The sequence below is a fragment of the Phyllobates terribilis genome, unplaced genomic scaffold (genome assembly GCF_046119375.1).
Source record: "Phyllobates terribilis strain yellow unplaced genomic scaffold, ASM4611937v1 Scaffold_9__5_contigs__length_417890890, whole genome shotgun sequence".
NCBI classification, from domain to species: domain Eukaryota; kingdom Metazoa; phylum Chordata; class Amphibia; order Anura; family Dendrobatidae; genus Phyllobates; species Phyllobates terribilis.
In genome coordinates, this window is record NW_027362769.1 from 101,990,786 (window position 1) to 102,015,123 (window position 24,338).

The following is a 24,338-nucleotide window of genomic DNA, read 5'->3' on the forward strand; positions in this document are numbered from 1 at the left end:
ACGGGGAGACCATACAAACTCCTTGCAGATGGTGGGATTTGAACCCAGGACCCCAGTGCTAACCACTGAGCTACTGTGCCGTCCTAATACAAACTAGTATTCCCAATAAAATAGTGACAGGGCCACACTAATACAGACTACTTTCCTAAGAAAAATAAATAAATGTATCCTTATCTATAAAGATGAGCCTTGCACTATCATCTTTGGTCTGTTCCAATCACTATGGAAAAAGGGGACTCTATCCTCCTAAGGGGAGTAGAGTTGGGGAAAGGGACTTGTTAAAAAATGTTTTATCCAGAATTTTTAAACAGTCAGCAGATTACATGCTGGGATCTCTTAAAATTAGGTAACCTAACTTGGTCTGGTTTTGCAGTCTGTAATTTGCCAGGTGCTTCTGCCAGTAAGGGCAGTATGTGACTTTATAGGAAGTCTATGGGCTTGTAGGTGATTTTGCAAATGTTGATGATCAGTAAGAATCTCAGGACCAGGACTACCAAAGATCGACACTACTTAAAGAGGGTTCGTCAAGAATTAATTTAATAAAATTGCCCCGTCTGGTCTTTCAAACTGCAGCCCATCCTAGTCAAGTGTTAGAAAGGGATGCAGTCTGAAGAAACACAATTCCTGAGACCTGTGTCTCAACTGACAGAAGAGCTGTATTGCAAGCACACATTATGGTGACATGCTGGAGAGGGGCTGTGACAGGAGAAGAAATACATGTTCTCGCTGACTGAGCACAAAGCATAATTTTTCCAGTCTCAGTCCTCCATTTGCAGTCAGTCAAGTTGAAGATTTATTCCTTCTGTCACAGCCCTTCTCCTCAGCTCACGGACACTGACACGAGACATAGGATGGGCCATTTGAATTTCGTGATTACATTCTTAGAGATTCCATTTCAAATATCTGCTCATCTAGAGAGACAAGTACATTACAAAAGTACATTATTAGTAATCCACCAATATACAGCTCTGGCAAAAATTAAGAGACCACTGCACAGTTTTCTAAAAATCTCCATCTCTACATGTCTGACAGCCGTTCCATTCCAGTGTCAGTTGAATTCCAACCAAAGTACATCCCATTCTACTTAATGTGCTTCTGATTAGGTGATCACCTGAACTAAATCTTATGTAACGAGGGAAAGGATAAAAAACACTGCTGTGGTCTTCACAATCCTCTTGCAACAGGACAAGCTGGATGGCAAAACAAGTGCTAGGAATAGCCCAAAAGTAATTTGAATGAAAAAATAACTTTTAACCATGCCAAAGGAGTTGAAAAGAAAAGTGAGGAAAAGAAGGGCTCAATTCTGGCTTTACTAGCAGAGGGATACAGTGAGCGTCATGTTGCCTCCATCCTTAAAATTTCAAAGACGGCGGTCCATTACCACAAGGTCAAGCAGCAGACATTGGGGACAACAAAGCTACAGACCGGCAGAGGGCGAAAGCGACTCTCCACTGACCGGGATGACCATCATCTTATTCGAATGTCACTCAGCAACCCCAGGATGACATCAAGTGACCTACAAAAGGAATGGCAAATGGCAGCTGGGGTGAAGTGCACGGCAAGAGGCCTTAAGTCATGAAAAGCTAGAAAAAAGCCTTTCATCAATGAGAAGCAAAGGAGAGCCAGACTGAAGTTTGCCAAAGACAATAAGGATTGGACCATAGCGGACTGGAGTAAGGTAATCTTCTCTGATGAGTCTAATTTTCAGCTTTGCCCAACACCTGGTCGTCTAATGGTTAGACGGAGACCTGGAGAGGCATGTAAGCCATAGTGTCTTGCACCCACTGTGAAATTTGGTGGAGGATCGGTGATGATCTGGAGATGCTTCAGCAAGGCTGGAATTGGGCAGGTTAATCTTTGCGAAGGATGTATGAATCAAGCCGCATACAAGGTTATCCTTGAAAAACACTTGCTTCCTTCTGCTCAGGCAATGTTCCCCAACTCTGAGGACTGTTTTTTCCAGCAGGACAATGCCCCATGCCACACAGCTAGGTCAATCAATGTGTGGATGAAGGAGCACCACATCAAGGCCCTGTCATGGCCAGCCCAATCTCCAGACCTGAACCCCATTGAAAACCTCTGGAATATAATCAAAAGGAAGATGGATGGTCACAAGCCATCAAACAAAGAAGAACTGCTTACATTATTGTGGCAGGAGTGGCATAAGGTCACCCAAAAGCAGCGTGAAAGACTGGTGGAAAGCAGCCAAGACGCATGAAAGCTGGGATTAAAAATCATGGTTATTCCACCAAATATTGATTTCTGAACTCTTCCTGAGTTAAAACATGAGTATTGTTGTTTCTAAATGAATAATAATTTGTTTTCTTTGCATTATTTGAGGTCTGAAAGCACTGTGTTTCTTTTTTGTTATTTTGACGATTTCTCATTTGCTGCAAATAAATACAAAATTTTTAGCTTTGAATTTCGGAGACATTTTGTCAGTAGTTTATAGACTAAAACAACAATGTACATTTTACTCAAAAATATACCTATAAAGAGAAAAATCTGAGAAAATGAAAATTTTGCAGTGGTCTCTTAATTTTTGCCAAAGCTGTATACTCATCATCAGAGTCACTTTCTTGAAAATCATAATCCAAATTAAAAGAAAACTGAACAAAGAAAGTGGTGAAGAAATCAAATTCCTTATGATTCCTTGGTACAAACATCAGCAGAAAATAAGTGTTTACGGCAACCTACATCCTATTTTTGGGGCATGTTTGATCATCACTAACGGAACAGTAAAGGGAGCAACAAAAACAATATATCCGATAACATGCAATATCGTAATACAATACGTAACACAGATCTGGAGTCCATTCTCTGTAGTTCCATTTATTAACAGAATAAGACTCATTTAAAGGGAATCTGTCAGTAAATCTAGTCCCCAAAATTTCATATTAAGAATGCATGTCTTTGAAATATATATCCATCAACACTTTTATATATTCTATCTATTGCTGCATTCCTATGAGACATTAAGTGGACTGAGTCTGACAGACCACTTCCAAAGCCTCTCTTTCCTGAGGTTCCTATCTGTGTGACATCAGGTGCTAGGCAAAGAAAACAGACAGTGAACAATCAATTAAGCTAAAAAGGCTAGTACTAGGTGGGGAAACAAGTTCAGGAGGCAAATTCTTGGGAAGTGCTCTGTCACAGGCAAAGAACTTAATGCCCCATTTGCATTTGAATTCCAAAGCTAATTTCTCGAGAATGCAGCAACAGATAGAAGACATAAAAGGTGATGATAGATTTAGTTTTCAAAGACCTGAACGTCAATATGTGCCATTTGGGGAGGTTGATCTTATTGACAGATTCCTTTTAAGTGTTATAGTGACATAAAAAAGAAACATTTACAGTATAATCTACAATCCGTATAGTCTATAGATTGTGTCTCATATTGAAGTTGAGCTACAATAAAGTGAGCGTGGCTGAGCTGCAAGACTTCACAACCTGTGGACCATTATGGGGCTGTTTTTGAAGCAGCCATGTTTTTTTAACACTGGATATAATGGAGCGCCTGCAGTCAGTTGCTCATGCTTGCTTTAATATCAAAAAATTAAAATACAATTAAAACTTTAGAAATTGATGCACGTTCTTTTATGACATACAATGAATATTCGCCTACACTCTACAGATCATCTACTGCTCTCTCCAAACATACCTTTCTGTGCTAATAAACAAAATTCCTCCTGCAGCTTGGTATAATCAGATGCAAACTCCAGGGCATCAGCTACATGACTTGGAGGATTTTGGAACTCAACATCTGCATAGAGGTTAGGGTTGGAGGCGTGAAGTCGAACCGGGGACATTGAGGCGCTGAGAGGTACCTAGGAAAAATAAACTATTAAACCGGAAAATTATGGAGCATTGGTCAAAATTTATTACGCTTGATTATATAGTGCCAACATATTCAACAGCGCTTTACAGACATCATCACTGTCCCCATTGGGGCTCACAATTTAGATCCCCTATCAGTATGTCTTGGTAGTGTGGGAGGAAACCGGAGAACCCAGGGGAAATCCACAGAAACACGTGGAGAACATACAAACTCCTTGCAGATGTCCTTGGAGGAATTTGTTGCAACGCGACAGTGATAACCACTGAGTCGCCGTACTCAATGTCAATCTGCTCAATTTACAAATTATATATATCCTATGTTACCTTGTTAAATATTTTATTGCTATTCTGACCAGAATTGACCTGAAAGTATAATATAGAAAATTCATTTATATTTTATCAGAATATTATTGATTGCTTGTGCCTGTAGGCTCCAGGGAAGGATGCTTCTCAGTTAAAATAATCCCTCTAACCGCTCTTCGACTCTTAAAGTAAAAAATACAATTACTTACTCATGTTCGCGTATAAGAAAAATAAGAAGCCATAAAAAATAGCCATAAAAAAATGTAAGTTGTTAAAATTGTATCCTGCGTGCCAACTTTAACTGTGTATCAGTACAGGCCTGTAAGTATGATTCAGTGCCCGCTATAAAACAGCACCCCGAACGGGACTTTGGGATAGTGTTCAATCCTTGGAAATCATACTTGTCAACCGTCCCCGATTTTGTCAGGACAGTCCCTCAAACTGGTCCAAAAGGCATCACAAAATCATGCACAAGGAAGTCATTTTTGGAGCATATATAGTTTGTTTTGTAAGCGTTCCTGCAAACAGGGATAAAATATCCAGACTTTTACATTTTGAAAATTTACATGTATGATAGATACCTCTATCCATGACTAAGACTACTTTTTCCTATTCGTATGACTTAATACATTGGTTTCTAATCTTATGAACGAAAGAATTCAGATTTTTGTTTTTTTATCTTTGAAGACGAGCGCTGGAACTTCCTTTCACATAAAATCAGAAAAGAAAAAAAGTTCATTTTTGGCAAAGTTAACCAAATTTACATACAGTGAGGAAAATAAGTATTAGATACACTGCCAATTTTGCAAGTTTTCCCACCTACAAAGTATGGAGAGGTCTGTAATTTTTATCATAGTTACACTTCAACTGTGAGAGGCAGAATCTTAAAAAAATCCAGAAAATGATGCTGTATGAATTTTACATATTAATTTGCATTTTATTGCATGAAACAAGTATTTGATACAATAGAAAAACAGAACTTAATATTTGGTACAGAAACCTTTGTTTGCAATTACAGAGGTCAGATGTTTCCTGTAGTTCTTGACCAAGTTTGCACACACTGCAGCAGGGATTTTGGCCCACTCCTCCATACAGATCTTCAGATCTTTCGGGTTCCGGCGCTGTCGCTGGGCAACAATGAGTTTCAGCTCCCTCCAAAGATTTTCTATTTTGTTCAGGTCTGGACACTGGCTAGGTCACTCCAAGTCTTTGAAATGCTTGTTTCAAATCCACTCCTTAGTTGCCCTGGATGTGTTTCGGGCCATTGTCATGCTGGAAGACCCAGCCACAACCCATCTTCAATGCTCTTACTGAGAGAAGGAGGTTGTTGGCCAAAATCTAGAGATACATGACCCCACCAATCCTCCTTTCAATATGGTGCAGTCGTTCTGTTCCCTTTTCAGAAAAGCACCCCAAAAGTATGATGTTTCTCCCACCATGCTTTACGGTTGGGACGGTGTTCTTGGGATTGTACTCATCCTTCTGCTTCCTCTGGCGAGTTAAGTTGATACCAAAAAGTTCTATTTTGGTCTCATCTGACCACATGACCTTCTCCCATGCCTCCTCTGGATCATCCAGATGGTCACTGGTGAACTTCAAACGGGCTTAGATATGTGCTGGCATGAACAGAGGGACCTTGCGTGCCCTGCAGGATTTTAATCCATGATGGCGTAGTGTGTTACTAATGGTAATGTTTGAGACTGTGGTCCCAGCTCTTTTCAGGTAATTGACCAGGTCCTCACCTGTAGTTCTGGGCTGATTCCTGACCTTTCTCAGAATCATCCTTACCCCACAAGGCGAGATCTTGCATGGAGCCCCAGACCGAGTAAGATTGACAGTCATCTTGTGTTTCTTCCATTTTCTAATAATTGTGCCAACAGTTGCTGCCTTCTCACCAAGCTGTTGCCCATTGTCCTGTAGCCCATCCAAGTCTTGTGCAGGTCTACAATTTTGTCCCTGGTGTCCTTAGACAGCTTTTTGGTCTTGGCCATGGTGAAGAGGTTGGACTGTGATTGATTGAGTGTGTGGACAGGTGTCTTTTATACAGGTAATGAGTGCAGAGTAGGAGGGCTTCTTAAAGAAAAACTAACAGGTCTGTGAGAGCCAGAATTCTTGCTGGTTGGTAGGTGATCAAATACTTATTTCAAGCAATAAAATTCAATTCAATTATGTAATAATCATACAATGTGATTTTCTGGATTTTATTTTTAGATTCTGCCTCTCACAGTTGAAGTGTACCTACGATAAAAATTACAGATGTCTCCATTTTTTGTAGGTGGGAAAACTTGCAAAAACTTCAGTGTATCAAATACCATATTTTTCGGACTATAAGATGCACCGGACCATAAGATTCTGGGGTGGAAAATAGGAAAAAAATATTTCTTATAAGATGAGGGTCCGTCTTATAGTCAGAATAGATATCTTACCTGGGGGGGGGCAGTGGAGCGGGGGTCTCAGGAGGCATGGTCCCTCATGAAACTGGCAGCGGCAGAAGTGGAGCAATGATGCGGGCCCTGGGTGGGAGAAGGGGGTGCCCCGGAATCGGGGTGTTGCGGTGGCGGTGGAGCTGGATCGCAGGAAGCAGGGTCACTCCCTCAGGAACCTGGTGGCGGCAGCAGAAGCGGTGACATGCTACGGGGCCGATGGTCAGGCAGAGCAGCGTACATTGCTTTTCCGGCGATCGCGGCCATCCTCCTAAAGCCGTGATTTACAGGGAAATGGCCGCCCGAGCCGTAACATGCGCAGACTGGGATCTCGGAGGTCCAGCTTCCTGAAGCCGTGGGCTTCAGGGATCCCACTGCTGGGTTCCTAAGGGAGGGAACCTGCTTCCTATGATCCCGCTCCACTCCCACCGTAACTTCCTGGTAAGCTACGTTCGGACCATAAGACACACCCCCCATTTTCCTCCCAAATTTTGGGGGGAAAAGTGCATCTTATGGTCCGAAAAAAATGGAATTTCATTGTTCACAATTACTACCACATTGTTAGGGACATGAACGAACGCTCAGTGTGAGCTCGGTGCCCCCGCAATATTTCAATGGAACCATAATAGTCAATTTAAATGTATCAAAGTGAGACACATAACATCCCTTTGACAATTGCTCCGGAATCAGGAAAATTAGGCCTCAAGGCATCGCGACTCGCGTTACTAACGGATGTACAATGCCGATGTATTAAATAATAAACAAAAAAAAAGAATGACATTTTCTCTATGATTTGCAAGATATATTTATTGCCTAGCGAACAGACATTACTGATTATAAAACCAAGACACATTCTGCGCTGAACTAGAAGGTACGGGCACGTGATATCTTGCATCACAATGTACTTTGAGCCTTTATTTCATATTCTATATTTTTATATTATTATTAGCATTTCATTTTTCAGGGGCTTTTTTATTCTAATTATCTTGTAGAGGAGGATACACAATAGTTTCCCCTCGTTATTTTTCTTGTTTAAAAATAAATAAATATATATGAGTCTTTTAGTTTTTTGTAAACCCATCCGTACAGGTCAAATCTGATCAGGATCAAAACTGAGTATATTTTGTGTGGGCTTCGGTTAGCATATGTAAACGCATGTGAAACCCACAACCACTACATTTCTGCCGCACAAATGTTGAGGTGTCACATTTTGTCCAAAATGCTTTCATGCCACTGATGAGAGTCAACAAGGCTTAAACAGTTCTCTGTGAGTGGGTCTATGACAGAACTAAGTTCCTGGGGTATACACCATTGGTTCTAGGTGTGGGGCATTATATTACATTTGGCTCCACCTGCTATTATAAAACGTGAAATATGCTCCTTATTTTGCAGATGTGTGATGGAAATGATATGCATATCCTCTATTTTAGAAAGGCAATACTTTACTATTATACATACCATTCCTTTATCTGTTAAAAAGTGGCCAGTTTTTATCCTTATTTTATTCCCACTATTCCCATTTTTTTAATACTTCATATGGTTCCAGATGGGCCTTTTTATTTAGTACAGCTTTTTATGGGCTTTACCAAGAGGGCGTGGCTTCCAGGGTAATTATGCAGAGCAGCCTAAAGATGCTCCCCAGAGAAATCGGTGAGTGTCTCCTCATTGGTAAAGACCATAAAATTCAGCACTAAATAAGTCCTATACGTTTGGAACTGTATGGGAGATTTAAAAAAAAAAAGAATAATCAGAGGAGCAGTGGGAATTAAATAAGAGAATAAACTTGACACTTGAACCTGGTGACAGATCCCCTTTAAAGCTACTGAAGAGTTGTTATAGACATCGCCTAGTGCCAAGGACCTGTCCGTTCCAAAAAAACCCCACTTTTTACACTATAAAATAATGCATTATGTGCCCAATGATAGGAGTACAGTATGAGATGCATAAAGCATTGCTCCTCACGAGACCCGCCGTCTCATGCTGACTGTAAAGGATTTTTCAGCCCATTTGACAAAAATTGCTGAGTAGAATGTGAATGAGCTGGGAAGTCCTGGATCTCACCAGGGAGTCTCATCACAGCTTCTTAGGTTTCTTCACAAGATCTATTTTAGGGAAGACATTAGAAGTGGCTGTCAAATCTTATTTTGTCTCCAAGCCACAGTGATATTTAATGGGGCATAATGTATTATTTATAGTCGGGGTAATGGCTAGGTGACACTGCACAATGTGTATATACAAATGACAGCTAGAGCTAGTAGAAGAGATAGTAGAACAGAAGACACTGGCATCGACTGGCTATTTTTATTGTCTATTATTATATGCCACACATTTTTACATTTAAAGGGAACCGGTCACTAGGTTTTTCCCATATAAAGTAGGGCCAGCACCTGTAAGCCCTATGTGACAGCATTCTAGAATGTATATAAGTCCCCAATTCGCTCTGCATAACACAAAAAATAGCTTTTATTATACTCACCTAAGGGTCGCTCCGGTCCGATGAGCGCTGCTGGACTTGATCCGGCGCATCCTCTCTTCTTGCGATCGCCGTCCTCCTTCATGGTTTGTGTGGATGACACGTCCTACATCATCCACACAGTATCCTCCATCGCGCTCCTACGAAGGTGTACTTCTATCTACCCTGCCGAGGGCGAAGAAAAGTACTGTGATGAGCATGCGCATGGAAAGGCCAAAGAGAGCCGGCACATGCGCACTACAATACTTTGCTCTGCCCTCGGCAGGGCACAGAGAAGTATGCCTGCGCAGGAGTGTGATGGAGGACACAAGATGCATCATTCACACGGAGCAGAGAAGGAGGATACTGATCGCATGAAGAGAGGAGGCAGCGGATCAAGACCAGCGACGCCCATCGGACTGGACTGCGCCATAGGTGAGTATTATAAAACCTATGATTTGTGCCTTGCAGAGCGGATTGGGGACATACATACAGCATTCTAAAATGTTGTAACAGAGGGCTTACAGGTGCTGGCTCTACTTTATACGGGGAAAGAATGGCGACAGGTTCCCTTTAAAGGGTTTGTCCTGGCGAATAATATTGATGACATAGCCATAGGTTAGGTCATCAATATCACATTGGTGGGGGTTCAACGCCCTTCACCCTCACCAACCAGCTTTTATAAGCTCCAGTGGGACTGAGCTGCAATTTTTGGAAGTGACCACTGTGCTGTTCATCTCCATCCAATGTTTACATCCAGTCATCGGTGGAGATGACGGATGACTGACCTCTTCGGGTCTGATACTTATGTTCTATCCATGGGATAAGTCAAGGATAGGACAATAATAAGGATAGGTCCTAAAAATAGATCATCAATATCATTAGCTTGGACAACTCCTTCAACTCTTTAAGGACTAGCCCATTTGGGGCCTTTAGGACAATGCATTTTTTTTAAGTTATTTTTCTTTATCACATTTCAAGAGCCATAATATTTTTATTTTCTCATCGACTTAGATAAACGAGGGCTTTTTTTTGCAGGCTGAGTTGTATTTGTTAGTGGCAGCATTTTGGGTTACTTATAACTTATTCTGCTGTTGCTTTTTGAAGTTTTACATTTTACACTATTTACATGCTGCACAAATAAGATATTAAGTTCAGGTGATACCAAATTTATATATTTTTATTTATTTCATTACTGTTGCACAAAAAATGCATGATTTGAAAAAAAAATCTTTATCTTTTGTCGCCATACTCAGTCACATGTTATATACTTTTCCATAGCTGTATAAGCGCTTATATTTTGCAAGATGCGGTTTTCTTTGGTTCTATTTTCTGTTACATAGAACCTTTTGATCTGTTTTTATTATACTTTTCCAGAGCAATTCTCAATTTAATGTTTTTGAAACGCTGTTTACTATTGAGTTTAATTGACATATCAGCTTTATGCAGCAGGTCGATACTTTCACCTAAAAAATATAAATACATTTTTTAAAAATATGGTTCTACATATTCTGAGATCTATAACATTTTTAATTTTCTATAGACATAAATGCATGAAGACTTATTTTTTTTGCGGGATTAGATGTCGTTTTTATTTGTGCCAAATTTGGATACATAGGACTTTTTGATCACTTTTTATTTAATTTTTTTTGTGAGGCTGGATGAGCAGAAACGAGCAATTCTAGTACTTTTTTTCATATTTTTGTTACCTCTTTCATCATATGGCATAAATTATGATAAAGTATTATAGTTCCAGTCGATACAATTACAGTGATACCCAATTTATATAATTTTCTTTTATACTTTTTACTACTTTGTACAAGAAACTATATTTTTTTGCATCATGTTCTGAGAGCCATAACTTTTTCATACTTTCATTTACTTAGCTCTATGAAGGCTTGAATTTTTTGCGTAACAAGCTGTAGTTTTTTAGGACCATTTTGGGATACATGAAACATTTTGATAACTTTTTCAATATATTTTTTTATGAGGTGGGATGAAAGAAAACAGGAATTCTGCCATTGTTTTTTCTATTATTGAACAGTTCTCCATGAGATGTTCAGAGCTTGGGCTATTTTTTAATAACCTATCCCTGCTTTACTCTTCACATCAACTTTATCCCTGATCTGTCTGGTGTGTTCCTTGATTTTACTCTTCACCACAACTTTATCCCTGATCGGTCTGGTGTGTTCCTTGATTTTACTCTTCACCACAACTTTATCCATGATCTGTCTGGTGTGTCCCTTGGTTTTCATGATGCTGTATTGATCCCTAATGTTCTCAATCAAACCTCTGAGGCCTTCATGGAACAGGTGTAGTCATACTAAGAATATATTACACACAGGTGGACTCAATTTACTAATTAAGTGATTTCTGGAGGCAATTGGTCATTCAGGATTTTGTTTAGGGGTATCAGACTACAGGGGGCTGAATACAAATGCCTGTCACAATTTTCAGATTTATATTTTTAAAATATTAAGAAAACCATGTATCATTTCCTTTATACTTTGTGTTGTGTTGTGGCTGTGTTGGTAGATCATATCAAATCCAAATAAAAAAACATTTAATTTCATGGGGTTCACGGGGTATGAATACTTTTTCAAAGCAATACATGAATATCTATATAGATGGAAAAGATTTGTTATTCATTTAAATTCTTGCTCATTCTAGGCTTAGGAGTCCAGTAGGTTGTCCCATTCAGTTATAGGACCACCTACTGGACTCCTAAGCCTAGAATGAGCCGGAATGAATATGATTAACAAAGATATGCAGAATTTATAAACAATATATTGATCAGCACATTTCCCCCTGCTCTTTACCATGGTTCCCACAGACAGGACTACATGTACAACATGACCAGATCCCTTTAAGATAGCCAAGCAACCATCATAAGGAAGTCAGTAAGTATGAATGGGTGCAGACATGCCATGCTGGGAGTTTGGGGCATCTGAAATTATGCTACAGCCCCCATGGAGGGATCCATTATATATCAACGCAATGAAGAAAACAAGGGGCACTATGCAAAGCAACAAAACAAGCAGAAAAGTAAGTACACAGGTGAATGTTGTACCTGAAGTTGTATTTTTGCATCTTTGCTGACACTTTTTGTCCTCCACCTCCTCGCCGTGCGCTTGTCTTTCTTTGACAAATCTATACAGTTAGCCTGAATTGCACAAACCATTAAAAGCAACAAAAAGCTATTAAATTTGGAGACACAAGCAGGACAACACATGCTGACAAGGTATATTAGTAAAGTAGTAAGACATAGGCAGTTATGTATCTAGCTTTTTTTTTTTTTTACTAGTGATGTATGTAAATAGACACAAAGACTGCAGGGTGTAAAAGACACGTTATCACATACACATACTACACAAAGAACAAAAACAATACAACTCTCTACCCAGCCGAGGATTCTTCCAAGGTTCTCAGTCATCTAAAAAGTATTTTAGAAGTACTAAGATGTGACATTGCACATTTACTTCTTCAGGTGTGGGATAAAGTACTGATAAATGATGACTTTCTAACATTAATCACTCTGAAGGATATTACAGTCCAAAGAATGTCTACTTACATACAGCAATAGAGTGTGTTAGGAATGCAAAGCAAACGTAGAGGACATGGACTTTAGGTTTACAGCCCCTTTAATTAATGCTGCATTACACAAATAAAGCAAATAATAAATTGGTGTAAGTAAACAACTATACCACACAACACTGTTCACATTAGTCGACATAAGCCCAATATCACTTTACATAATTTGCACAAGCTTTAGGTTCCCTAAATTTCAATGAGAGCATCCCCCCACCCAGTAAATTGTGAGAATCCAGTCCAAATCCCCGCACAGTAGTAGGTGCACAGTAGCTGTCGCTTGAGCCAGCGAGTCTGTAAAAATCTGTAGACACGAAATCACCGACCCCACTCACGACCCCACTCACCAAAGGTGCGGTAGTGAGCAGCGCCGGAATAACCCCGTAAAGGGAACTTGTCACTAGATTAACACGGGCAACATGACTTAGAGCCTGGATTCAAACTTTGTTTGAAAAGCCGGAGGTGGACTACAGGGAGAGACCTGATTAGTCCGGCTTGGCCCCCAGCTGGCTTATCTCCTCCCCACTCCAGTTGACTAACAGGTCTTACCTCCGTAGGCAGAGACCTATCAGTCAACTGGACTGGAGCGGGAAGAAGCCGGGTGCACCGGAATAATCATGTCTTAGATTATGCTCATGCAATGTGTTTTTTTCCCACATGAGAGTGCCACCTATAGGAAGTAGCAATCCTAAAAGTCAATATAAACTTTCTAACAAGCCTTGCCACATGACTTAGGATAAAAGCCAGAACCAGAATCTCAATTTGCAGACACTGTGTTTTGGGGTACTGCCCCTTGTCAGTGCAAAGTGTGAGATCTGGTTTGGCTAGGTGAGAGGCGTCTGACCGAGATCCAAGGGGTAACATTTCTCCTTGTGGAGAGTGACATGTTAAGCATGTCTAGGTGACAAGACTTTAAAGCCGCAATGCTCCTTTGGGAAATATGCAAATTGTCTCTTCAGAGAGGAAAAGGACTAGAACTCTCATACCACCTATAGGAAATAGCAATCCTAAAAGTCAATATAGACTCTCTAACGACCCTTGTCACATTCTAGTCCTCTTCCTCTCTGAAGAGACAATTTGCTTATTTCCCAGAGGAGCATTGCGACTTAAAAGTATCCTCACCTTGACATGTTTAACATGTCAGTCTCTGCAAGAAGAAACGTTACCCCTTGTTTCCCACATGAAAAACGCAGTTTTTAGCAGGAAAAATTATGCACTTTTTTTACATATTTTTGATGCAGCTTTTTCGATGCATTCAAATGAATAGGTAAAAAACGCGGCAAAAACACGTAAAATAATTGACATGCTACGTTTTTTTCAAAATACACCGCATGCGGTAAAAGAGAAAGGAAAAAAAAGTGCACCGTGTGAATGAGATTAAAGAAATCCAATTTATTTTGCTGCTACTGTAAAGAGCTCATTTTTAGTTGTCTTTTGCATGAAAAAAACACATGGGGAAAACACAACAAAAACACTACATGCGAACAAACCCCAAAGGTCTCGGCTGAAGAATGAAATAGAGACATCCTTGTACCGGAAACCAATCGACCGTCCTACATACCTTAAATGGGACAGTTTCCATCCAAAACACATAAAAACTCTATTGTTTACAGCCAAGCCATCAGATACAATCGGATATGTTCCAACCAGATGGATAGAGACAAACACCTAGATGGCCTCAGAAAGACCTTTTTGAAACAGGGCTACCATCCAAGAACAATCGAGAACCAGATTACAAGAGTCACCAGAATATCAAGGAATCATCTCCTACATTACAAAACCAAACAAGAAAACAACCGGGTGCCTCTAGTAGTCACCTACAATCCAAATCTGGAGGCGCTAAGGAGAGCTGCACGGAAACTACAACCCTTACTACAAAAAGATTACAATCCATATTTCCAGACCCCCCACTTCTGTGTTTCAGGCAGCCCCCAAATCTAAGAAGCATCATTGTCAGAAGCTCCCTCTCATCTCCACCAGCTACAGGTACCTTTCCTTGCAACCAGAAAAAATGTAAAACCTGTCCGTTTATAATGACCACAGACAAGATAAAGATTCCCAATTCACATCAGAACTATAAGATCCCAGGTACGTTCAGCTGTATCACATCTAATGTAGTGTACTTAATTATATGTACCAAATGTCCAGCTGGGGGTCTTTATGTAGGGGAGACAGGGCAAAAACTTAGAACAAGGATGAATCATCATCGCCACACAATAAAATAAAAAAGAATACATCTACCTGTAGCCAAGCATTTTTGTTCCCCTGATCACAGCATAAAAGACATGAAATTACTGGTATTAAAAGGTAACTTCAAATCTCAAAGAGAAAGAAGAATCTCAGAATATAAACTGATGGTGACCTTTAACACTTTCAGAGCAGGAATGAATGTGTCGCATGGATTTATGTCATTCTACAGAGGTCTCTGTACTCTGCACTGACGAGGGCCAACAGCCCGAAACACCGTGTCTGCAGATTGAGATTCTGATTTGGCTTTTATCCTAAGTCATATTGCACGACTCGTTAAAGGGTTGATTGTGACTTCTAGGATTGCTGCTTCCAATAGGTGGCGCTGTAGAGTACAAGTCCTCTTTTTCTCTGAAGAGGCAATTTGCATATGTCATTCTACATCAACTAAGGAATGTGCTCCTCAGACTCTCAGACCTGTGCGGTCATCACAACACTGGACCTAGTCACAGGACAATAAAACCTTCACACTCCTTATCTATTAACTGCTAAAATATTTATAGCCAGAACTGTTTATCTCTTCCATAATAACTCTGCTTTTCATCACCTGCCTTACCTATTGCATTTTTTGTGTGTCTTATTGTGTATAAATATGTGACTCTTCAGATTTTGTGGTATACTATGCCTGATGAAGAGACCTGAGCAGTCTCGAAAGCTTGCAATTTGTTACCATCTTTTCAGTTAGCCATTAAAAGGTATCAACCAGAGGACTCTCAAATCTAAATATTTTTCTTCAATTCAAAAATGAACAAATATCCCTAAAAAGTTCTAATACTATAAATACTGTATGTCTGGGTATTAGAAAACAAAATCATAGATTGAAACATTTAACAAAACCTAATGATATACCTGAAATGATGAAAGTATTAAATATACAAAACTGAAATTTATGATTCAATTTGTAAAAAGAGGGTTTGCTTAGCGGACACCTAGCTGACCTTTGATCCGCGTCTCCTTGAAGATGGACTGGTTGCACGCAGCGTATTGAGCGGGTTTTACTGTCAGATGGATGTATCGGGCGTTATACTACATGTCTATACAACATGCATTATGCAGCAGTTTAGACTTCACTCAGCATCTGTCGTTTGCCGTGGAAGGTATATAGACGATTATACTTGGCAGATGTGAGTCTTTATATCAACCCCCTGTAATGATGTCTCCTGCTGTGTAGTCAGCATGACTAACATTGACCCAAAAATCAATAGTAAAGCTGTTGTTGACTTGTCATTACTACCCATGCTTCCTTCATTCTGTTTCTTTGCGTGTTGTCAATATTTACTATCGAAAGCTTACATAATACTCCTCTATTTAATGGGATTGCAAGCCTCTGTATGTTGTGAAACTCGGCCTTTCTTAAAGGACTCTTCCTTACCAAGCCTTTTCCTGGTATAAAGAACTTGATCCTCTACTAGTTTAGTATGAATACTAAGCTTAATGGGTCTTCGTAAGCTGAAGCATCACTTTATTTTACATTGCAATAAAGGATGCAGCTTATCTTGGTTTGTCACTTTAACAGCACAAAAAATGCAAGATAGAATGATAAAAAGGGGATGTGACGTGACAAACATTACCTTTTATTCATTACTATCCATAAGGTCTATGGTTATGAAAGGATTAACGTCACTATCACTTAATGGTCTGTGCTAGTTAAGGTGGGAAGTCCCCACATCCCTCCGGTGGTCTAGGTACTGACCGGTTCAATGCCAATATCATTGGTGGTTTACTGTATTAGAGAGGTCAATGCCAAAATCCCTGGTGGTCTAGGGCAGTGATATAGTATTGTAAGCATCAATGGTGGTCTGGGTTAGGGAAAAGGGTCATAAGCATGTCTGATGGTGTAAACCAGTAAAGGCTAATGTTATTGCTCCTGGTGGTCTAGGAAAGGGAAGTAGTTAATTTAAGCAGCCCTAATGGTCTAGGGCAGAGAATGGGTTACTGTTAGCATAAATCAGTGCTTTAACAGCCCCAGGGTTCTCTGATTGTTACGTTATTGTCACAATTAGGGAAGAGATCACTGAGCAGACAAACCTTTATTATTGGCAACGAAGGTTTAATACCAGCATTGCCCTCCGGGTATCATTTACCGGCAGGTTGGTCATTTACCAGACGGATGGCACATATACGACGACAGGTTATTATAAAATCTCAGCATTTTTACAATTAGCTTGATTACTTAGTTCCTTTCCTGCTACATGCTGTAATTTTTTATCGTGCAACATGTGCCCCTTAAAGGAATCTGTCAGCAGATCTTTGCTACGGAACCTGATAGCTGCATAAAGAGGAGACAGAGACCCTGATTCCAGCGATGTGTCACTTACTGGGCTGCTTGGTGCAGTTTTGATAGAATCCCTGTTTTTTCTGATGTAAAGGAGCTCAGACTTCTGGGCTGTGTATAACCCCACCCACACCCCTTACTGCCAGCTTCCTATACACTGTGCAAGCAGCCCATCAGTGGTGGGGGCGGGGTTGTACAAATTAGCCTGACTGTTCTGCGCGTGAGCTGTAGCCCTGTAGTGATAATCTCCTGCTGATTGTATTGAAACTACATCACACAGCTTAATAAGTGACACATCCCTGGTATCAGGTTCTCAGCTGTAACATCATGGCAAAAACCTGCTGACAATTTCCCTTTAAGATTAGATGGGTTGAGGCTAATTGACTTTCCAGGCCCACAACTCTGGGAGGATTAACAGAGAAAAAACATAGATTTTTTCCATAGAGGGATATTACAGTCCAATGAAAAGTCCAGACAGCAGATAGAAAATAATAAAAACTGAGAGTTTTCATATGAACAGGAATTAATGTGTCGAAAAGGATTTATGCCAATTAAGGAATGTGCTCCTCAGACCTCGTGGGAACATCACAATCCCAGACCAGACTTTAATCAATATCCATGCCTGCCGAGGAGACCCAAGTACTGGCGCTTGCTATCTGTCATCATGGTTTTAATGAGCCACTAACAGCTATCAATCACTAAAGACTAAACATTTTTATTTTTACTTTTGACCTCTTTCTAACATGAGATGTACAAAACAAAATAAAAGATAACGTTAAAATAACAAATAAAAAAGTGATTTTAAAAATAAATAAAATGGGGGAAGCCCCCATTTTGTGCTAGAACATTCCCAATAGTAGAGCAGACGGGTGTTCACTTGGGGCTTCAACAAAAGCATATTAGTCATTTTTATTTTTATTTTCAAACATATTGAAAACATTTTTTATGTGATGGGACATCCCATATTGGCATTGGCGTGAGCAAATTCTGGAACTTCTTTTGGAACTGATCATTGGATGTGCAAAGATAAAACTTCAATGTTGCTTCATAAATAGTCTCCATGGGTTCTAGCCTTATATCATCCCTCATCAGCCTCTACATTTAGATAATTATATTATTATCATTTTCTGCTACTTGGTGCTAATACATGTCATGGGATAATATCCTCCCCTAGTTGTAAATGATAAGAGTATGTTGGGCTACCATTATAAGAAGCTCCGAGACCACTTAAAATCACAAGGCTGGAGGTAAAGCGCAGTTATACAGATCACAGACAATGGAAAACTTCAGCTTATGTATATTATACGTTTTTTATATACTGCTGAAAAGCAGATACAAATTAAAGCTGGATCCCACAATGGGTCAATAGGTGTTCCTCTTTAGTGCCCATTGAAGGGTATGCAGCTTGGTTTTTCTACCAAGTCTAGCCAAGATTAAATTTGACCTTCCGTGTGTTGTGCTAGGATTGGTGAACCATTAGTATACATGTCATTCTTCCAGGCATTGTACTCTATTAATATACAGCTCTGTGAGTCATTCATTAGAGGATTTTATAACCTTTCCAGCCGAATAGACTCCATTATGTGAGACATAACTCACTGTACCTGCATATCAATGAAATTAGGCGCAGACTGAGTCCTTTGCAGCATTTCGAGGTTGTGAAGCAGCTTGCTAAGTTCAATCAGGTTAGACTGACAACGGGACAGATCTGCAAAATGCAAAGTAGTTAATCAGCTAATCAAAACCAAAAGATATACACTTGTTGTATGCAAACCCATTTCCCAAAAAGTTGGGACGCTGTGTAAAATGTAAAGAAAACAAGAATGCAATGATCTGGAAATCTCTTATAACCATACTGTATGTTATTCACAGCACAACATAGAACACAGATCAGAACGTGAAAGTTTAGACATTTGTCTATTTCAATTGAAGAAATTAACTCATTTAGAAATTAATGGCAGCAAAAAACATTGGGACAGGGTTATAAAAGGCTGTAAAAGTAAGTATGGGCATAAAAAGAGCATGTTAGAGAGGCAGAGTCTCTCAGAAGCGAAGATGGTCAGACGTCCACCAAACTGAAAAACTGCAACTACAAATTGTGGAACAATTTCAGTAAAATGTTCCTCAATGTAAAAATGCAAAGACTTTGGATACCCTACCATCTACAGTACATAATACCATCAAAAGATTCAGAGATTCAGGAGAAATGTATCTGCTTAAGGGACAAGAACGACAGTCAATATTGGATGCTTGTGATCTACAGACCCTCAATCGGCACTACATTAAATACGGGCATGATTCGGTCATGCAAATCACAGCATGAATATTTCCAAAATTATTACCTGTGAATACAGTTCGATGTGCAATACACAAATACAAGTTATAGCTGTATCATGCAAAGAAGAAGTCGTGTATCAACACAATCCAGAAACGCTGATGTCTTCTTTGGGTCAAAGCGCATTTAAAATTGACAGGATGGAAAACTGTTCTGTGGTCGGATGAAACAAAGCCATGCCTTTTTTTTTTTGCATATATTGTGTTTCTTTAGATACTTTCTTATACCATGCCTGAGGAAGAGACCTAAGAAGTCTTGAAAGCTTTCTTTATAACATAATTTATTTTATTTTTGTTAGCCATTAAAAGGTATCATAACTACAAGATTATCTTGTTTTTCCCACTGAAAGCAATCTTTTTGGAAAACACAAGCACCGTGTCCTGCAGACTCAGGAGGAGAAGGACCATCCAGCTTGTTATCAGCGCACAGTTCCTGCATCTCTGATGGAATGAGATTGCATTAGGGGCTATGGCAGGGGCAGCTTAAACATGAAATGCACTATCAATGCTGAGCATCCAGACATCTATTTCAGGGAAGGTCTTGCATATGTCAGCAAGACAAAGCTAATCCACACACTGCATCCATCAAAACAGCATGGCTTCGCAGAAGAAGAGTCGAGTAATGAACCGCAAGTCTGCAGTCCAGACCATTCACCAAAAGAAAACTAGGGGCGTAACGGTCAAAGTTTGAGAGAGTGCGACATTTACCGTGCCCGTGCAGTAGGGGGACTCACCAACTCAGGCAGCTATTAAAGCTGGATGTGTGTCCATTCATCTGAAATGTATTGTGGTGCAGAGACCCACCGGCTCCGTACCCTGCAATACACACTGCCAGCCAATCAGAATCCGGCAGCTGACGTCAACATGCCCGTAACGGTCGGCACATAGCAGTGACGTGATGTGCTTGCCTATAGCTTGCAATCTGAAGTCAGCTGCCGGCTTCTACCCTGGCTGTAGAAGAGGCATGGGAGCAGGGGAAGGTGAGTAGAATCGGTTATTTTTTTTTTACATTTCTTGGAGAAGAGACGAAGACCAGGAGCATTATTACTGGAAGAAGCCCAGGATGGGGCACATTATACCAGGATGGGAGACATCTATTGCTAGAAGGGGCCCAGGATGGGTGGCATTATACCAGGATGGGGGACTTATATTACAAGAAGGGGCCCAAGTTGGGGGACATTATTACTGGAAGGGGCCAGGATGGGCGGTATTATACACAGGGGTCAGTATTGGGCCCGCTTCTTTTTAACATATTTATTAATGACCTTGTAGGGGGCATACAGAGTAATATTTCAATATTTGCAGATGACACTAAACTCTGCAGGGTAATCAATACAGAGGAGGACAATTTTATATTACAAGAGGATCTATGTAAACTAGAAGCTTGGGCTGATAAATGGCAAATGAGCTTTAATGGGGATAAATGTAAGGTAATGCACTTGGGCAGAGGAAATAAAATGTATAATTATATGCTTAATTGTAAAACACTGGGCAAAACTGTCACTGAAAAAGACCTGGGTGTATTGGTGGATGACAAGGTCACGTTTGGAGGCCAGTGTCAGGCAGCTGCTGCAAAGGCAAATAAAATAATGGGATGCATTAAAAGAGGCATAGATGCTCATGAGGAGAACATCATTTTACCTCTATACAAGTCACTAGTGCGACCACACTTAGAATACTATGTACAGTTCTGGTCTCCGGTGTATAAGAAAGACATAGCTGAACTAGAGCTGGTGCAGGGAAGAGCGACCAAGGTTATTAGAGGACTGAGGGGTCTGCAATACAAAGACAGGTTATTACACTTGGGGTTATTTAGTTTGGAAAAACGAAGGCTTAGGGGTGATCTTATTACTATGTACAAGTATATGAGGGGACAGTACAAAGACCTGTCTACTGATCTTTTTACTCTGAGGCCAGAGACGGGGACAAGGGGGCATCTTCTACATCTGGAGGAAAGAAGGTTTAATCATAATCACAGACGCGGATTCTTTACTGTAAGAGCAGTGAGACTATGGAACTCTCTGCCGCATGATGTTGTAATGAGGGATTCACTACTAACATTTAAGAAGGACATGGATGCCTTTCTTGAAAAGTATAACATTACAGGTTATAAATACTAGATTCCTTGATAGGGCGTTGATCCAGGGAACTAGTCTGATTGCCATATGGAGTCGGGAAGGAATTTTTTTCCCCAATGTGGAGCTTAGTGTTTGCCACATGTTTTTTTTTGCCTTCCTCTGGATCAACATGTCAGGCTATGGGTAGAACTAGATGGACTTAGTCTTCCTTCAACCTTAAAAACGATATTACTATGTTACTATGTATGTTACTATACCAGGATGGGGAATATACAGTGGGTACGGAAAGTATTCAGACCCCTTTAAGTTTTTCACTCTTTGTTTCATTGCAGCTGTGGTACCCCAGGGGTCCGGTTGCCACAGTGGCATTTCCTCCCTCACAAGGGGTGATGCCATGCCTGGAAGTAAGGAGGGGTCCCCTAATCAGGTTTACCAGCATACAACACTTTCCTGGCTCCAGACCAGAAAGGGGAGCTCCTCCCCTTAGCAACTGGGATCTGGAGGCGGGGTTAGTTAGAGTGAGTTGAGAGGAGTTGAAGACAGGAGAGGGACGAGGAGAGACCTGGGGAGTGGAGCTGCATGGCAGTTCACCCCAGAGGAGAGAAGCGCAGAAGAACCGGACACCAGACTCTGAAGTTGTGGGGCACTGAAGGCCCAGCAGCAGAAACCGGAGGGCAGGAGACTGCAGGTCTCCTGGCCCCATCAGATGCCCGGAGGCTCCGCAGCACATAGTGCCCAGCACCGCCACGTGGGAGCGACACTCCGGGAAGGCCCGAGCTGCCTGTCATACGGGTGAGCACAAATACTTTTTACTCAGGGACGAGGGCCACAGCACAGCTATAAGCAGTAGGGCCAAAAGAGATTAGCGCAGAGGGAAGGCCTCCAACTTCACCTGGCGAGGTGAATTCGCAACTTGCTTCCAGGCCGCCCGGACCTCTACTACCAGATAGTACCCGTGCCCCGGTCTGCCTAACCACCGCAAGTAAAGATGAGAGGAAACTGCCATTAAGCTGTGGACTGGTCATCATCTGCGCCATCACCTGCACTACACTGCACAGCAACATCTACCTCATAGAGTCACTATATCCTGCCCTGTCGCTAAGCTCTGCCTGTGGAGAGCTGAACCAACTCTGCTGCGTCACCATCAGCTCCAGAGGATCTGCACCGCGGCGGCGGCTCCATATAGCCGCATACCACAGGTGGCGTCACGAACATTATCTCTATAAAAACTTCATTCCCCTTTTACTTTTCCCCTTTAATTGACCGCCCTGGATCACGGACCGGGTCACTGCCACTGTGACATCCCCCAGCATCGACCGGCCCGGCTACCGAGTACCCCACGGCCCAGGGGGCGCGTCAAAGCCATTTGGTAAATTCTATAAAGTTCAGTTTTTTTTCTCATTAAAGTACACGCTGCACCCCATCTTTACTGAGAAAAAAAACAGCTGGACTCCAATGAAGGAGTAGAATCATCTCAAGGAGGATCACAAGGAAATGGACAGCATGTGACTTAAATATGAGTGTCTGAGCAAAGGGTCTGAATACTTATGCCCATGTGATATTTCAGTTTTTCTTTAATAAATTTGCAAAAATTTCTACATTTCTGTTTTTTTTCAGTCAAGATGGGGTGCAGGGTGTACTTTAATGAGAAGAGTGGAAAATTTAAAGGGGTCTGAATACTTTCCACACCCACTGTATATTACAGGAAGGGGCCAAGGATGGGGAACATTATTACTGGAAGAGGCCAAGGATGGGGAACATTGTATTATGAAAAGGCCCTGGATGAAGGACATTATACTTGGAAGGGGCCAGAATGGAGAACATTATTAGAAGAAGGGACTAGGATGGTGGACATCATTACAGGTAGGGGCCAGGATGGGGGACATTGTTACATGAGAGGGCAAACACGTATGTCTTCACACGATCTGGCACGCTACAAGGACCCATACATCTGACGAATATGCAGTTGGTGGCCCAGGTCCGAATTTTGCACTGACGCCCAACAAAATCTAATTACACCACTGTAGAAAACATTTGGTGCATTATGAAACAAAAATCTGGCAACTTCTTATCTGTGTTCTATGTTCTGTTGTGAATAAAATATGGCTATAAGATTTCCAAATTATTGTATTCTTGTGTTCCTTACATTTTACACAGAGTCACAACTTTTATGCAATTAGGGTTGTACAAAAAAACTGAAGAAAAGGCATCAAATGACATCTATCTTAGTAAATAATGGACATATCCATATAATTAAAATGCTACACAGCGTCCTCTCGATAATCATTCAGTAGATACTGCCACATTTTCCATTTACATTCCTCTATGTTAAGCTCTATGAAGATAACACAACATAGAAAAGAGGTGATTTAATTATTGTCTGGCATATTAAATCTGAATTGCAGTTTGACATGATTTATATTGTTAGAATGGAAGACTAAAAATAGGAAATGCAGTCCAAAGAAAAAAGAATTATTAATGTCCGTTATTCCATTCTGTCACTTGTGGAGCACAGTTCACCTCAGGACTGTACCTAGCAAAGATGAAAATTACTGAATGCAAAATTTGACTATTAAAGGGAATTTGTCAGCAGGTTTTTGCAATTTAATCTGAAGACAGCATGCTGTAGGGGTTAAAACACAGATTTCAGGGATGACTCTCTTATCAAGCTCTGTGGTTTTGTTTATTTGCAATTATTAATTTTGTTAGAATCCTCCTGTTTGTTTTTGTTTCTATCTTGTGTTTTGCAGTCACGTGACCCTCTGCCTATATATTCCAGCTCCGCCCTTCTGGCTTTGCTG

At 40.7% G+C, this 24,338-nt stretch overlaps 1 protein-coding gene across 6 annotated transcripts in view; it reads right to left on the minus strand.

The window, feature by feature from the left end:
* OSBPL6 (oxysterol binding protein like 6) overlaps positions 1-24,338 on the minus strand; it is a 310,483-nt gene that overhangs the window by 52,744 nt on the left and 233,401 nt on the right. For 5 of the 6 annotated variants that reach the window (XM_073646872.1, XM_073646869.1, XM_073646871.1 and 2 more), the window contains 3 exons: positions 18,730-18,833; positions 12,086-12,178; positions 3,662-3,827 (listed from right to left, as the gene is read on the minus strand). In XM_073646872.1, coding sequence (XP_073502973.1) covers positions 3,662-3,827; positions 12,086-12,178; positions 18,730-18,833 — 363 coding nt within the window. The remainder of the gene's footprint in view (positions 1-3,661; positions 3,828-12,085; positions 12,179-18,729; positions 18,834-24,338) is intronic. The other variant, XM_073646874.1, reaches the window with a different exon arrangement.